Source organism: Brachionichthys hirsutus, unplaced genomic scaffold (assembly GCF_040956055.1).
Source record: "Brachionichthys hirsutus isolate HB-005 unplaced genomic scaffold, CSIRO-AGI_Bhir_v1 contig_144, whole genome shotgun sequence".
In the NCBI taxonomy this organism is placed as follows: domain Eukaryota; kingdom Metazoa; phylum Chordata; class Actinopteri; order Lophiiformes; family Brachionichthyidae; genus Brachionichthys; species Brachionichthys hirsutus.
In genome coordinates this window covers 1-16,339 of record NW_027181080.1, presented here as the reverse complement: position 1 = coordinate 16,339, position 16,339 = coordinate 1, and the positions used below count along the sequence as shown (strand labels likewise).

The 16,339-nt window shown below is 40.6% G+C and overlaps 3 protein-coding genes across 3 annotated transcripts; all 3 read left to right on the top strand.

The window, feature by feature from the left end:
- The first annotated feature begins 1,816 nt into the window (after positions 1 to 1,816).
- LOC137917238 (HIG1 domain family member 1A, mitochondrial-like) lies at positions 1,817 to 4,274 on the top strand. Its single transcript, XM_068760058.1, has 4 exons — positions 1,817 to 1,943; positions 2,549 to 2,623; positions 3,048 to 3,182; positions 3,369 to 4,274. The coding sequence occupies exons 2-4, from the start codon at positions 2,554 to 2,556 to the stop codon at positions 3,425 to 3,427; spliced, it is 264 nt and encodes an 87-aa protein (XP_068616159.1). The 5' UTR covers positions 1,817 to 1,943; positions 2,549 to 2,553; the 3' UTR covers positions 3,428 to 4,274.
- Positions 4,275 to 5,768: 1,494 nt separating this feature from the next.
- On the top strand, positions 5,769 to 9,746 carry LOC137917240 (coiled-coil domain-containing protein 13-like). The gene is given in 12 exon segments (XM_068760060.1): positions 5,769 to 5,932; positions 6,043 to 6,182; positions 6,259 to 6,401; positions 6,753 to 6,824; positions 6,913 to 7,026; positions 7,121 to 7,225; positions 7,318 to 7,476; positions 7,559 to 7,735; positions 8,030 to 8,197; positions 8,314 to 8,411; positions 8,553 to 8,774; positions 9,430 to 9,746. Coding segments are annotated over 12 exon segments (1,671 nt in total). The 3' UTR covers positions 9,539 to 9,746.
- A 3,127-nt stretch (positions 9,747 to 12,873) lies between these two features.
- Positions 12,874 to 15,919, top strand: LOC137917239 (transmembrane inner ear expressed protein-like). Its single transcript, XM_068760059.1, has 4 exons — positions 12,874 to 12,987; positions 14,568 to 14,685; positions 14,782 to 14,931; positions 15,846 to 15,919. Exons 1-4 carry the CDS (start codon positions 12,874 to 12,876, stop codon positions 15,917 to 15,919), a joined length of 456 nt encoding a protein of 151 aa, XP_068616160.1.
- The last annotated feature ends 420 nt before the right edge of the window (positions 15,920 to 16,339 follow it).

The window sequence follows — 16,339 nt, the reverse complement described above, 5'->3', positions numbered from 1 at the left end:
GAAGAAGCAGGCAGAGATGGAGCTCCAGATGGTGGAAAAGAGTCACCGTACCAAGGAGCCGATGGAGGAAAGGGGTCATCAGGACATCAGTGCTGTTGAGAGCGAGCTCAATGACCTCCAGGTGAAATATGACCAGCTCATATTGCCTATGGAAGACCTGCAGAAGAAGCAGGCAGAGATGGAGCTGGAGAATAGAAATATTGTTGAGCAGATTTCTGCTCTTCAGAAGAGCCTCCACTTTCAGAAAGAAACTGAGAAGACGACCCGGCAGCAGCAGATAGACGATGTGGCCCGGCTCAAAGAGCTACTTGAAAAGAAAGAGCAGGAGCTTGTTGAGGCCAAACTGGCTGCCATAAAACGAAGGGAGGCATTATACGAGCTGGAAGATGCAAAGGAAGCTCTGTGCTCTATTCAAGGTGATCTCGTCACCTGTCAGGAGGAGACGCAGCTGCTGTTGGAGGCTGTTGAACGCCAGCGGGAGAACGCTTCCACGATGGAGAAATGTTTCATGGAGAGAGTCGCCCAGATGGAGGAGGCTCATAAGAAAGAGCTGGCTGAGCAAAACGAATGGTTTGACAAGGAGCTGGGTGACATCAAGGAGGCCCAGAGAACCGAGGAGGTCAAGGTCCAGGTCCAGGTCCCCAAAGAGGACGACGCCCTGTCACAGGAGCGCTCAAAAAAGAAATCCAAAAAGAGGAAGCGCTTCTGGGCTCGTCTATTCCCAAGGTGCATGAGGAAAGACCGTTCCTCTGGGACCCAGGAGTCCTGCGCCAGCCATTAACACTCTGGACCCGGATGCCCACTGCCCATTAACTATTTCTCTGTAAGCAACAGAAGAAAAAAAAAGAAAAAAATGGGCACTTGGAGAGGTCTTCACCGTTTCTGAAACAACAATGTAAAAAAATATTAACTTGCTTGAGTGTAAAAACAGCCTTTAAGCTATCTGAAAGTCTGAAGGGGGGGTACGTCTGGCAAGAATCGGAAGGAGTTTTAACTCCCACCTCCGGGAGAGCTTCGACCATGTACCGGGGGAGGCAGGGGACATTGAGTCCGAGTGGACTCTGTTTCGTGCCTCCATTGTCAAAGCGGCCGATCGGTGCTGTGGCCATAAGTGGGGTCGGTGCCTGTCGTGGCGGCAATTCCCGAACCTCTTGGTGGACACCGGTGGTGAGGGATGCCGTCAAGCTGTAGCAGGAGTCCTATCAGGCCTTTTTGGCCTGTGGGACTCTGGAGGCAGCAGACAGGTACCGACAGTCCAAGCGACTCCGCTTGTGCCAAGTGCAGCTACCGCGGTTGCTGAGGCAAAAACCCGGGCATGGGAGGAGTTCAGTGAGGCTAGAGTTCTAGTGAGATTAGAGATTAGAGATAGGTGGCTGTTTATTAAGGCTTATATGTGTTTCTTTGTGTTTCATAGCAAAACAGGTTAGGAGCCTGTTGTGCCAGAAGTAGTTCTCATTTCATTTCTGGTTGTCACATGCGCGTATAATCTCTGACTTTATGAGAGGCTTGCACAACAGCTGCTGCATTCAATGTTCACGATAAATGTGTGATTTTGTTTTTGATTTGTTCAGATAATGTAAATAAAGCATATCTCCACTAAGAAAACCGAAAAGTTATTGATTTGATGTTCAGACTCATTCAGAGGTGAACGCACATGTAGAAAAATCTCAAACTTTACTGATGTAACGCGTTTGAACCTTCAGTTCGAGCTGAAGGTGAAACGCGTGATGGTGTTCTCCTTCCCCGACCGCCCTGAACGCAACACGGTCCCGTCACACCTCTGACGTCACCCCTCGTGGGCTGGTTCATTGAGAACATCACGTAGCCGGCTGATTACGACACTTCCTCTCAGTGCGTCGTTGGGGCCGTAAAGTCTCCTTTAACTTTCAGGGATCATTTATTTCGTTCCAGGTGATTTAAAAAGCCGCACGCTCCTAAAACAGGTAACAAAAAAATGATTCAACCTTTTTAAGGCGTGATGGTTTTGTGCCGTCTTTAAAATGTAAAGCTCGTTCTTGATTGTTTTACCATGTTTGGTATACCGTACTGTATCTTGCGTTATTAAGCCTTTGATCGAAATAGAAGACTCATTCAAAGTTTAATGTTGCGTCACACATAGCGTCGATGTCAGCCGGAGCTATTTCGTCCAATAAAAGTACGTCTATGGCCAGCCATTTTAACATTTAACAGCTAAATGCAGATATCCAAGACGTGAATTACGGATATCTGCAACTGAATTGTAGATGTCTGGAATTCCAGTTAGATAATCCGAAAATGAACATGCATATATCTTGAACTGAGATTAATTAAAGACATGTTTAAGAACTGGAATTTACGACTAGTCGGAATCAAATTGTAGATATCTCAAAATAAATTAAATGTTAAAAGGGTTTGGCATAGATGTCTTCCTGCTATCCAGCTGTAAGCAGTGAAGTCACTGGTTGTAACCCCCCGAACGTCCCATTAGCCATAACAGCAAGGAAGGGTGTCTGTAATTACGGCAAACATGTCTCCAAGGAGAACTAATATCCAAGTTTCTTTTTCTCAGAGAAAATGTCTTCTTACGAAGAGAATGAGTCAAAGTTCCTGCGAAAAGCTAAAGAGTCTCCATTTGTGCCAGTGGGTGAGTACATATTGTGCGGAGTCCTAAATATAATAATTAAAAAAAAAACGTTTATTGAAATAACTTGCAGTAAATGACATACTATGTTTATATTCTGTCTGTAGACCAGCGGTTAGAGAGAACATTATTTATAAAATTACGAAATGGAAAGCGTGAGAGGGCGAATAGACGTTTTGTTTCACCCGGACCCACGACCTTCAATGGTCCGGCGCTGCGCTTTGCATTCTGGTTGTTGTAGTTTTTACTATTTTGAGGGCACGCCGGAACACATTTTCTGTTCTGTTTAGTCATGCACTTTCTTCTTTTTTAATATTTTTGGTGAGACTACCGGCCAGTAATGAAATACTTGCTTAAGCGTACCTCGCTGCCATGACAACCTAAAACTTGGCATCCATGTAATGTTTTGTACTTTTGCTCCTCTTAGGAATGGCTGGATTCTTTGCCATTGTGGCATACAGGCTCTATAAAATGAGAAGTCAGAGTAACACCAAAATGTCAATTCAATTGATTCACATGCGTGTAGCTGCCCAAGGCTTCGTGGTTGGATCCATTACTGTTGGTAAGTCCTATAACACGGAATGTCACATTTGACTTGACCTTTTATAATTGATCTTTAACAAAATATTCTTGTCAGATAAAGCCGTCTGGATAGGTGCAGGTTAAACAGAAATAAAAGGCTCTCATTTTTATGTCAATCTTTTTAAGTGTCATAACCTCACTCTTCTCTGTTTTTTTTCTTTTTTAGGCGTCCTGTATTCGATGTACAAGGAATACGTGGCAAAATCCATAGAAGAAAAGAAGTAGTGCAACACATATCAACATAGCCCCTGACACTGATAGATTTATGCTTTTATTTTTTAAAGATCATATTTAATGCACACACCACTTGAGCAGCCCAGACACTGTAAATACTAACTTAACGATTGCATCTTTGACAGTATACAAAATAATATACTGGTTTGAGATCTGTGTAAACAGGTGGCATGACTGATGGAGTTTTATTTATATATTTTGAAGGATATCTGAGTAAAATAAACACTTGGAAGACTGGGAAGTTAGCTGAAATCAATATAACTAGGCTACATCTGGATTTATCATTAAATATGTGGCCTGACTTGTTGTCATTATTTTGTTGTACCATGTATTGGCTTTTGTTTATATTTAAATGTATTTTCTAGTTAATTTACCAAACGGAAATTGCACCATATCCCAGTGTTCCTCTGGCTGCATGGAGGGTTTGATACGGAAGACTTTGCTGTGTGGTCAGCACACCTGTGGTTTTACAATATTTTAAGGACACAAAGGGATTTTCACCAAGGTTATGATTATTACATTATCTCAGAAAAGAAATGGAAAACAAATATGTGTGGGTGTCTTGTAAAAGCTACAAAACATTTGTTTTTTTTTTGGCAGCCTGTATGCAAATTGCTATTTTCTCATTATTTTGTGATACAAAGAGGTCCAATGTTTCATTACAGCAGCTCTGAAAAACGTAGAATCCCGAGGTACTACAGGTTGTACAATAACCTATAAAATATCAAATTGCTTATTTGTTAAGACACATGCCATGAGTTATTTACAGTTGTGTTGTGTGGAAGTAATGAATGTTTGGAAAGTTTCTTCTGGCAATAAAGATTAACACTCTTTTAAATTCTGGATTTTTGTTTTGAAAATATTCCTGCATGACCTTAAGAATGGATTGCTATACTTCATAGTTGCCAGATTCAACCACATGCCAACATGCGAACACAGCCATAACCTATGAAGAAAAAAAATATCTCAGTAAAACAAGCGTATACAAACTTCGACCCAATCTAACATTCGGGGTGGCCCTTAATTTCTCTTCAGTCTCAGTTGCAATCAAGGGCTGACGGCTGAGATATTCAGGATGGCAGAATACGTTGAGGATTCAACTAGATTTAGTTGTGCACTATTATCCAAAGTGCACTATTCAAAATATTTTATGGGCTAAACTCAATATTTTATGGGCTAAACTTAACATTCTCTATCACTCCTGTCAAATAAAACTGTCCTGTTTCCTTCAATGTGTATTATCGCACCCTAAAGCCCAATTTTATGAAGAAATTGCATTGCGTAAATTCAAATGACGCACCTTTGAAAGAAGAAAAAGAAAAGCAGTGTCATGACTTGGGAACTCCAGACGGTGAATATCACTGAATGTACTCTGTGCTTAATCTGTAGTTTCCATCACTACTCGTTGCAGTTAATCTGTCTTGATATGATACTATGTGACCAGTAGGGGGCACGACAGGAACGCAGATGGAGCACGAGGAATGATAAAGACACATTAACGTTTGAGCGCAGGCTCATTTGTTGATTAAGAAGTCTCCTAATGATTGAAGATGAACAACACAAATCTGCTCAGATTCCTTACGTCAAAAACTGGTCGCAAGATTGTGTAACGGCTGTTAGACACAAATGAGAGTCAACACGTAGTTCAAAGGTTCATATGCTACCGACGTCGTAAAAACAAAGAACGCGCTTTATTGCTTTTAGAATCCTCAGTTTTGACAGCTGTTATGCAGAATGTAGAATTTCGTTTTTCGGTGTTAATGACTCTATTTATTTATTTGTGCAGTTGTTTGGTTGGTTGCTACAGTTTTGAGTTGTTGTTTTTTTTAAAATCTCTATCTTCATGTCTTTCATAAGAAAAAGCACGGAATTCCCTTTTATGTTGTAAAGCGCTGTCCAGGCTCTTGTTCCCGCGAGAACTTTTTTCAAGTCTCGGGAGCGCCGTTGCTATGGACAACGAAGACGAACTCGCGTCCAGTTTGTAATGGCGACTCTTTGATAAACAACAGGTGAGTTTTCTTTAAATTGTACGACCTCACTGTTTATGTTCTTACAGAGGAGTTGGAACATTGTAAATATTCTCCAACGCTGTTTCCATGATTGCTCGTCACTTTATTTTAATCTAATGTAATCTGATCCAGAAATAAGTCAGTAAAAAATATAGAATTTTAACATTGAAGAGCCCATTCAAGGATAAGTTGAAGACAAAACATGTAGTTCTCAAATCCATCAAAAATATAACATGAATGTCAGTCACTCACAATTTAGCTGCCATGTTGATTTTTTACTTTCATTTCCTGACTTTATAAGTTGATTTTGTTCGTCATAGATCATGGAGAATGAAGACGAATTGACCAATTTGAGGCTCCAGTTCCAAACACTTCAAAAACATCAGGAGAAAAAAAAGATGGAGAGATATAAGGTCAAAGCCTCTGTCACCCCGGAGGATCTGGAACTGTCTAAGCAAGCTGTTCCGGCAGATTGTCTTGAAGACAGGTGAGTTTTATTTCACAGGTGATTAAGAAAAATACATAAACCACATAGAATTCCTTATAATTGATCACCAAGTGGCTATTAATAATCTCCTTGTAATTACTACCCCACAGACTACAGAATGAGAATCTGCTTGACCAGCTGAGGGAGCTTAAAGATGAAAATGGGCGGCTTTTTAAACTTCTGAATGAAAAGGATTTTGAGATTACATATTTGAAGAAGAAAAGAGAAGAAGAACGATCAGCTTTAGCAGGTGTGACTTCTATGTCATTGGCCGCATATAGCACCGTTATGATATATAATAACTACTTCATCACTCATCGCTTTAGGAACATCGGGCTTAGCAGGGGATATTGCAGCCACCAAGATTGTTGAGCTGTCAAAGAGGAACAGAGAACTAACTGCCGAAATTGAACGGGAAAAGATGAAATCCAAGCAAACCAGCAACAGAGTCAAAGAGCTTCAGGAAGAGGCAACAAGTCTTTGCATTATATGTGTCAGGATTTTATTATTTTACTTTTTTTTATTTGAGTATAATGTACACAGTAATCCCGATTTAGTTCAGACTGAATTTCATTCAGGTTTATAAATACAGTACTTCTATAAGTTTATCATTGTTGTGATCCAAACATTGAGCTGATAAAACCACATTAAAATATCAAAGTAAGGACACAGACAATGGTGTATTTGCTCATCCTTAATGTGTTACACTGCAGATAATGGCAGGATGTTGACGATTTGTGTTATTGTTATTTGTATAATTGTCTTTTATAATGTTATAATTTAATACACTTCCAATGAATAATCATGCTCCTATGTACAGCTCCAGTCTGCTTTGGTTCACTGCTCGCTTGATGTAAAGGCACAGATTAAGAGGACATCTGAAGGCTGTGAGGTATTTTCCCATAAAACATATTTGTATTGTTCCAACTTAAATGACTGAATCTCGGTCTGATTCACACATCGTCTGAACACAAAATCAGGAAAACCCATTGGTGAAGTCACTTCAGGACAAATTAGCTGCCGCCCAACTGAAAGTGGCCGAGCACCGCAATCAGATCCAGTCCATCAAACAGGAGCTGAAAGTAGCTCACAAGGTATCTCCTTTTTCCTAACTTCATTCTAAGTACTTTAGAACCTATTAATTAAGATCATCAATGACTTTTGTCATCAAAAATGTGACACCGCTAGGTTTTAATCAGTGAGATTGGAGAGGATGTCAATTTGCAGCAAATGTTAAATTGCCCCAGCGGCTTTAGAGGCCGCTCTCAGCAGATACTCACTCTACAGGCGAGGGTGAGCTAAACGTCACATAAGTGAAAATGTTAATTAAACGGCTTTATCTAAACGAGAATACAACATAAAGAAGACTGGGCATTGTTCAACAGGTGCGAGATCTGGAGCAGCAGTTGAATCAAAGACAGTCAAGTGTCTTGACCGTAGAGGACGAATTTCTGGGCGTCAGAGCCCTTCAGAAAACCCCCGCTCAAGACAGGAACCTCAGCTACATCCGCGCCATCGAGAAGGAAAAGAGGGACGCATTTGAGGTGTGTGGACTGTAAGCAAAAAGCAAAGAAATATAAATGTGTTAATGTGCCACAGCCCTGCTCTGTTCCCACACCTGCACAGAGGATCTCAGCGGACTATGAGGCCCTCCTGAAAGACCACAAGGAGGTGAAGAAAAAGCTGGAAGCCTCTAAGGCCAGGAACAATTCTCTGTCCATCGAAAACAAAACTCTGAAGGCCCAGATCTCCACCTTCCTGGAGAAGGGTAAACACGATGATGAGTTTGTGGCTGAGCTGCTGGTAAGCATTAGATAAGAGAAAAGCGTGTGTTTGTAAGTTAACAGGAAACAAAGACAACAAACAATCAGGATGCCTGATAATATTAGAACATCATCGGTATCAGCTGACAGACAACTTATATCTCGCGCTCATAAAATACTGTAATTATTCCATCAGGAATGTTCCTAAAAATGATTCTTAAAATATGCACGTGCAACACAAACCACTGAATAACTAGTTTTCTGATTGATCATTATGGTCTGTTAACCACATAATGATTACATTGCATGATAATTGTCCCTCTACCTCTGTCAGAAGCAGCAGGGCCTCATGCTGGAGGAGCTGAAACAGGTCAGACAACAGAGCAAAGACAGTCCAAAGCAACAGATGAGCACTGAGCCTCTACAGCACAGCAGTCTCATCCACAAGTTTCACAACAAGATCAGAGAACTTGAAGAGAAAATCCAGCAGCTCTCAGATAAGGTGGATGAACAGTTTAGCGCTTGCCTGTTGCACAACACAGCATGAACGTCATTCGAAAATCTGTGCTTCATCAGCTCTTGACCCAGCCATTAATTTTACATGCAAATCTATTGCAGGAAGAGGATGTGAAAACTCAATCCAACTCAACGACAACCTGCAGTTCACAATCTGCTCCTGAAGAGGGAGACACAAACATAAAAATGTCATCTTCAGGGTACGTGTGTTCATAGTCGTTGTGGTTCATTGGAGTGCAGGTATTGTTGTTTTATTTTATTGGAATTAGTCAATGCACACACACACACACACACACCGCGTTGTCACTGTATTCTTGTAGAAATATCTTTATTATGACAAGTATAACCTGATACACTGTGAAACACAAATATATTTACTATCAAGTTAATGAACAACACAAATCCAATTTATATTTGCGTTGTGTTTTCAGAGGTCCAAGTTCTTCAAAATGTCCACAGTGTCTGGCTGATGTTTCTGCACTGATGACCCAATGTGATGAGTATCGAATCCTCTCCGTGGAGAAGGACCAACTCCTTGAGCGAGTTCAAATCCTGCAGACAAAGTAGTGTATTCTTAACATATTGTTTCATCCATTACACACTATCTGTTGATATGACGTGCATGGTGTTTATAGTCTATATCTGCACGGGTCTAGTAAGGCGCAGCAGCATTGATATAATTGATCTGTTTTACCATGGAAATCTGGCTAAGGTTGAAACCTTATCACATTATATCAAAATGCAATATTTTCAGGACTAAAAAACATAATGTAAACATACCGGTAGTGCATCTTAATCCTGGGGAAGGCAGTATGTGTGCACTCTGAGTTTGTTTGATAGTAAATGCTAAATGATTCATGTAAGGAGCAAAGACCTTTTATAAATTATTTTTGTTTCATCTTGGAATTGGAATATTTGAGTCAATATCAACCTTTAAAATCCTTCTTCTGTGAGGAAACAAAGCACCACCACATTCTATTCATTTATTCCTCTGTGCATTTCCATTATAAGTCCATTTTGCATGTTTTGCACATTGCAGTTGTGTTTCAACAAAGTTTATTTTACTTTTATAGTATAAGTCCTGACTGATGACGGATCAAAGTAAAGCAAATTCATTTCTAATAATTGAATTTCGGGTACATTTGAACATTCTTCAGGGATGGCAGAAACGTCTGCATGTCCTAATTTATAATCAGAGAACTTGCTTGAATCTTTCAGAGAGAAAGAGATAAACCAGAAGTTGTTGGAAGCAGAACAGAAGCTCTGGGAGGAGCGTAGCAGGAATACGACTCTGGAGCAGCAGCTGGTGAAGACAAACTCAAAATAAAAGGTGTAGAACTGATATGCATGTGTAGATATTTCACTTCTAACTGTGACAATGGTCTAAATGTGGTGAACTGGTTATGATAGCATGCATCGATAAAGAGCGCTCACCACCGTGACGCCGCGGCTCTGCAGTGACGTGATGAGTCAAGTCAGGCATGGTTTCCTGCCGCTCTGCGACAGCCCAGACAAGACACTAACCAGGGGAAATGGCATACTCTGTGTACTTGCTGACCTCAGTTTGTGTACCCCAAGGAGCAGAGATCAAACTTATCCCTGATGGCACCAGACAAGTGTCCTTAGTAAGATGCCTCCTCACGAATTTGTATCTCGTGTGCTTATAGTTTTACAAATGTCAGTGTCACATTTCATTAAAATCTACATTTCATTAAATCTATGTGTGTCTTTGCCTCCACTTGAATCCATACAGTGTCTGTATTGAAATATTTGCGTAGACTAATGGGTCACCGAATGTAATAAAATAGAGAAGCAATTGTTCACCAAATGTTTTGAATATATCTTTTCTAACCATGGCTATGACCATCCTAGAGTTTTCCTTGGCTCCAGCTGGTTGAACATACATCCGCGACTGGCCAATCCAAATACTAAACACCCCAGTCAAGTTCCCAAATACTTACATATTCCTTTTAAATAGTACTGCTAATCATTTCTGACTTGACAGCTATGTGGGAATCGTGGTTAAAATGAATGCAAATTCACATCACATAAACTCCCAACCTAGTCCCTTATATGTCGCCAGATCATGTCACCCATATATATGCAGTATATGGCCATCTGCTGGGAGTGACATCCACATTCATAACAGCATAGCAACAGTTACTTTCTTCTGATGTAGTCAAAAAAAGATTTAAGCAGAAGCCCCCTCCTCTACCGCCTCCTCCCACATCACGCTTAATTTAAAACCATGGCTGAGTTAGTGTGCTGCTTCAAATACCGCACCCTGTGGGAGATTGGCAGGTCCCCATTGGACTGGGTGAGAAAGTGCCACAAGACAAAAATATCAGCGCTTGGATGCGATGAAGAAAGCCTTTATGCTCAGTAACAAAAAGCGGCTTGTGTTGAGCGTCTCGTGGATAGAAGGTGAGGAACCCTTAATGTAGAAGGATCTGTCATTGGAGGAACTGATGAGATACCATAAGCTTTATGACTGCATGGCTTGCACGGTTGCCAAATATGCATCTAATGTAGCAATGTGCGTCAGAGGGGTGTTGATGGAGCAAATACCTGTCATGGTCCCGAACTGCATCCGATTCCAGGGAAAATGTTTAACTTCATAAATTTTAGTTTGGTTGTTTTTTTGTAAAAGTGAAGCCAGTGTTTATGAGATTTTGATTATGTTTCATTTAGCCTTCTATTTTGAACACGTTGTTGTTGATAAGAACAAGAGCAGTTTTCATTTGTTTGATTTTAAATACGATATATAAATATTACTGCTCATTGGTTCGTCACCATTTTTATTCCTGTCCCAAAAAAATCTATGTCAGATTGCTTAAAATGACATCTCTTGTTGACTAAAGCTATTAAAGAGTGTCATTACTATGAAACTGTACTTCACCAAATAATTTTAATATTGTATTACGTAGAAAAAGTGTAGATTTATTCCAAAATGCTCAATCACCCACCAAACCAAACACACACTTATGTAAACATAGCGAACGTAAACAGCCTCACCTATTTGTCATTCCAGGTTTGAATGACTCCTTTCTCCGTCCCTCTCCTCAGAGGTATTCCCTCGTTCTGGACCAATGCTTCCTGCGGACCATTGACTGCATCCAGAAACTAAAGTAAATAGTGGAGCTGAGAACGCAGAGGTTAAAGTTAGCCATCAGTATATGAGGGATCAGTGAACTTTACTCAGGGCAGAAAACGGTTTGTGCCTCTATGAGTCCATTCATCTCCCATTGCCTCTCATTTACATGCAATGGAAAGAAAATAAACAGCGGGTTCCTAATCTGCTCGTTTACAGCGGGTGAAAATAAAAGTCATGAGCTGATATCTTTATTAAGACACTGGCGAAGCAACTTTGTCAAAGTCTATAGGATGAGTGTGATTCATTTAGAGACTTAAGGGACTTGTCTGATCTTGAGTTTGATCAGTTTTATTTTGTTGGAAAGACTCTGGGTTCACTTTAAGCATGTTGTTTTTTTATCCAGTGGTACAGTGGCTGTAATGAAGTAAAAAATATTGCAAAATAACAAAAAAAATAGAAAAGTAGTCAGAGAGCACAAACCTCCACCAAGCAGCTCACTCACCTCCTAATTAGAGTTAAACCGTCCACATGGTGATCTGGATTATCACCAAAAGGTTCTAAATTGCTCTTGCTATCTTTATACACCAACCTTGAAAATTAAATGTGAATCGGAGTTGATGTGTATTTTTAACTGTTTTTTGAATCAGTAAATGGATTTTTCAATGTTAAAATTTTATATTTTTTCGTGACCTCGTTCTGGATCAGATTGAGAAAACATTTTGCATAATAGTTCATAATGGAAGCCTTTATGATTGTGATTTTTTTTGAGTGAATTAAATGCTTATTTTACAAGATATGGTTTTTTGAAAAAGTCAAAACATTCGGTATTAAGGAAGGCAGACAGAAGTGTTCTTGTACAGTATATATATATATATATATATATTATTTGTCTGGATCAAGGAACACAAACACATTAAGCACACTTGTCTGAACTAATCCACATTTTTTGAGATGATAAATGGATGAATCACAGCATATTTTAAAATGGGTCAAAGAATTATGAATAAAACACTTCTGTACTAAAAAAGTAATTTTTCCATCACAGAACATTCAGAAAAAGATCATTTTGAATAAGAACAACCACACCATACACAAGAAACCATCCATTTTAATGCACAGGTACTGAAATCTGAGCCAGCAAAAATGATGACATTCACATCTTTCAGTTTTATAGTCCTGCACATTGCACCGCTGCATTGGCCCTCCTCCCCCCGCACTGTGAGTTAACTGCCTGCCCCCAGCAGGATGAGCTGGCTGTAAACGACACCAGGCCTGTTAATTAATTGATGTACCCTAACAGCAGTAGAGCAGCTTGGAGCGTCCTGCAGGGATGACCGCTGGTGTGTCTGCAGGGTTGCGGAAGAATGACGCGATATAGAGCGGCAGAGTACAGCAAAGCATGGATGGGAGGACGGCATCAGCATCACGGTGACCATTAACCGCCCGGGGCCGTTGTGGTCCTGTCCTGTGAGTGAGACGCCGTCACGCCAGTGCAGGAAAGAAGGCAGAGGGCGAAGGGGGGAGGAAAGAGATAGGGGAGAGGGTGCCTGCAGGGAGAAAGGTGGGAGATGATGACTGGGGAGCAGCCTGTATGTCCACTTCAGCTCGTGCTGAAGGGCTGGGGAGCTGTGCTGCTGTCTCAGTGCTTGTCCTCCGTGTTCTCCCAGGTCCCGGATCCTGAGGTAAGAACCTGACACACTGCCATGTCCTCTACAGGTCTCTGTCAGGAATGTGTTCTATAATATGTTTGATTGGTTGCAGTGCTCCCGCAGATTAAACCGGTATAATGTTGTGACGTGTTGTTTGGGCACCAGAGGTGTTGCTTGAGGCCAGGATGAGTGAGCCATGTTGAAACGTGATACAGTATATGGCCTTACATAAAGCCTGTGTTTAAATGGCTGCAAACCGATGATGAAGATGAGAAAGACGAGTCCTGAGTCAAGCTGTGTGGAGAATATAGGGTCGTAAGAATATACAGAGATCCTGCAAGAACAGTGCAATACAGCAAAACACAGGAGTCCTACCATTAGGATAATAGGTCCTTGAGGCATGGTGCTTTTATATTTCAATATATTCTTTGTCTGAGTGTTTACTTTAAGACTGTACCTGGAACAAGGACAATCATATTTGAACACGGTGGTTTGCTGAGACCCGCCAGGTCTGACAAAGCAAACAGCCTGCTTTGTCCTTCATGCTGAGGGGAAACAAGATGTTGCAGGAGAGAGATCTCTATTTCGGCACATTCCAGGCTCATCCTCATACCTGCCATTTTATTTGTTTACTTTCACAAACGAGGACCATCAAAATAACTTGGGTGAATGTTTCTTTCTTCTTTACTGTAGTCATGATTATAGATTTTTCCTACCAAAAATAAATTCATTCTGTTACATTTTTCATTGTCAGTAAAACCTGTCCTTGGTCTTGACCGAGCCACTGCCTGAGGTTATTTTTAAAACACTTTTTCTATTACACCACTTTAGTGCCAGGCAGCGCCAATAAAACCCCCATTTTCAAATCCAACTGTGGTTGATTTATAGAGTTTCCAAGACAACCCTGTGTAATCCAGTGAAGTGATCAATACACAGTATAAGGAAAAATCCTTGCAATTATTATGTTTTTTTCCAGGGAAATGTATTGATCTAATCCATTGATTTAGGAAACAAACACAATGCTTTTATCAAATTTTTTGGCATTTCCCTAACCTTGCAAGACATATTTTTCAGGAGATGACAAAGCTACAGATATCTGTACATTATTTGTGTCTTAACTTGGCAATGGTTTAAGGAATACTTCACTGTAGACTTTCCAGCTTACTTAAGAAAACATCTATCTATCTATCTATCTCATTTGTCTGTCTCTACCCCCGGTTGGTAATCCTTGAGGCTGGATTCTTGAGGACGGCAACCCGACAGGATGTCTTTCCCAGTTTAGGGTCTACTTGAAGGGGAACCGTAGGACCACAGACAGTTCTTCTGTGTCAGATGAAATAAATAAAAAATATACTTTGTTGATTCTTCTCTGCATTTGACGCATCCCTGAGGAGCAGTTGGCAGCCCTCATGGCACCTGGGGAACAAATTGAGGTTAAGTATCTTAAGGATACAAAGGACTGGGGAACGGGGAACGGGGTCTCACACCACAGACGGTTGAACAGCATTTTATAGCCACAGCTGTGTTTGATATCTGTTATAAATCCAGCATGCAGAGGTTTATGTGTAGCGTGCAATTTCTTCAAAATCAATGGTTTGTCATTTTTTCCACAGCTTTTACCCACAGACCCCCCGAAAAAGCCGGACCCAGTCACCTCAGAGACTGTTGTTTTCTGGGGGCTGCGCTTGTGGCAGATCATTGGCATCTTTGCAGTATTTGCTCTAGCAGTTGGTCAGTCTGTCTGTCTGTTTGTCTGTCATCCATCCATCCATTATAATGTGCAATCAAATAAACTCACCGTGTCCCTGTTTTTCCCCTTTATCCCAGTCATTACTCTGTGCTGTATATTCAAATGTCGAATCCCAAGAACCAAAAAGGAAATCGAGGCAAGGTCTCTTCAAAGACAGGCTGCCAAAAAGTACGCAAATACGTTGGAGACAGTGCCACCTCTGAATGAACTAACTGAGATCCCAGGATGTAAGTATACCTATAACACAAGTGCCTCAATATGTTTATGTAAAATGTGTGTGTTCCATTGCTAGAAGAGATGCACAATGATACACATGATATCACCGACTGCTCTTCTTGGAGCATTGATAGGCTGTGCTGAGTACAACACAGCCCCCGTGAACAATCCATGATAGCTTTATACAAAGAGTCACATGCTTTCATGGCAAAGTATGGCAAAAGAGGATTTTATAAGGATGACAGACACAGTGTCTGTCCTTAGGATATACGATATATTAAGATATTACAATTCTAATTACTTATGTCTTCCTATTTTCATATTTCATATTTTCACACTTTATTTTTTTTTATCAAAACCTGTTAAAGGCCAAAGCATCACATTGCAGCACAACTTCTATTTTATTGTGTGTGTTTGCTGATGAAGTTTGATGTGGTCGATCCTGCAGTCTTTACTTTCATACAACTGAATTTTCTATAAGCACTTTATTTTTAGTTTGGACCTTGTATGAAGGTATTACAGGCAGGTGTCCTCATCAACATGTTGCAGCCTGTAGCCGCAGTTACAGTGAATACAAGGTTAGGGTCAACTCTCAACTCACTGCATGAGTCTGAGTGCACAATACTTTTTGAAGTGGTGTTTCTGGGACTGCATTTACTGTAATCCTAGAGTTGTGTTTGTTTGTTTGTTTTTTCAAAATCTGCAGGGTCTTCCAAGAATCTTCATTGTTCTGAACTTTGCACTTCAGCTGAGGCTAAGAGGATCTTTTTTTACTCAAGATTTCTTTGTACATTCTGTCCTTCAATGTGTGCTGCACGTCAGTTCCTCTGCTATGTCTACTGCACTGCAAAATTACTGTTACTTATTTCTCTCCTCTCCTCTCCTCTCCTCTCCTCTCCCCTCCGCTCCTCTCCTCTCCTTCCAGCTGCGCCTGATGCTTCTGCAGTCCAGACAGTCTCTGAACAGGTCCAAAGTCAAAGTGCTAATGAAAACCCCTGACATTAGGTCAGTGAGAAGTGAGATCTATCAGTCCAACAGAGACGGGATCACTTTTTTCTTTCTGCTTGACAGTCTGTGTGGTCTTGCTTAAATGTTACAAATTCAAAATCCAAGCCCCCCCCCCCAAAATAAACCTGTAATACATCTCAAATCATCAATTTCAAGCTTTATAGCCGGTAAATAAGATTGCTGTAAAGTAAAACTTCCAAGTAGTTCTTACTTGTAGCACTGTCATGCTGCAGTAATTGTGCATTATACCCATTTCACTGGTCCTGCTCTTGATCTTTAGGACAGCCAAACTTCTATATTAGTACCGGTATATGTTTATGTATGAGGCACACTAAAATAGATGCATAAACACATTTTGCACTATGCACATTTGAATGACGATGTAAAACATATAAGATTGCAAAGATATTA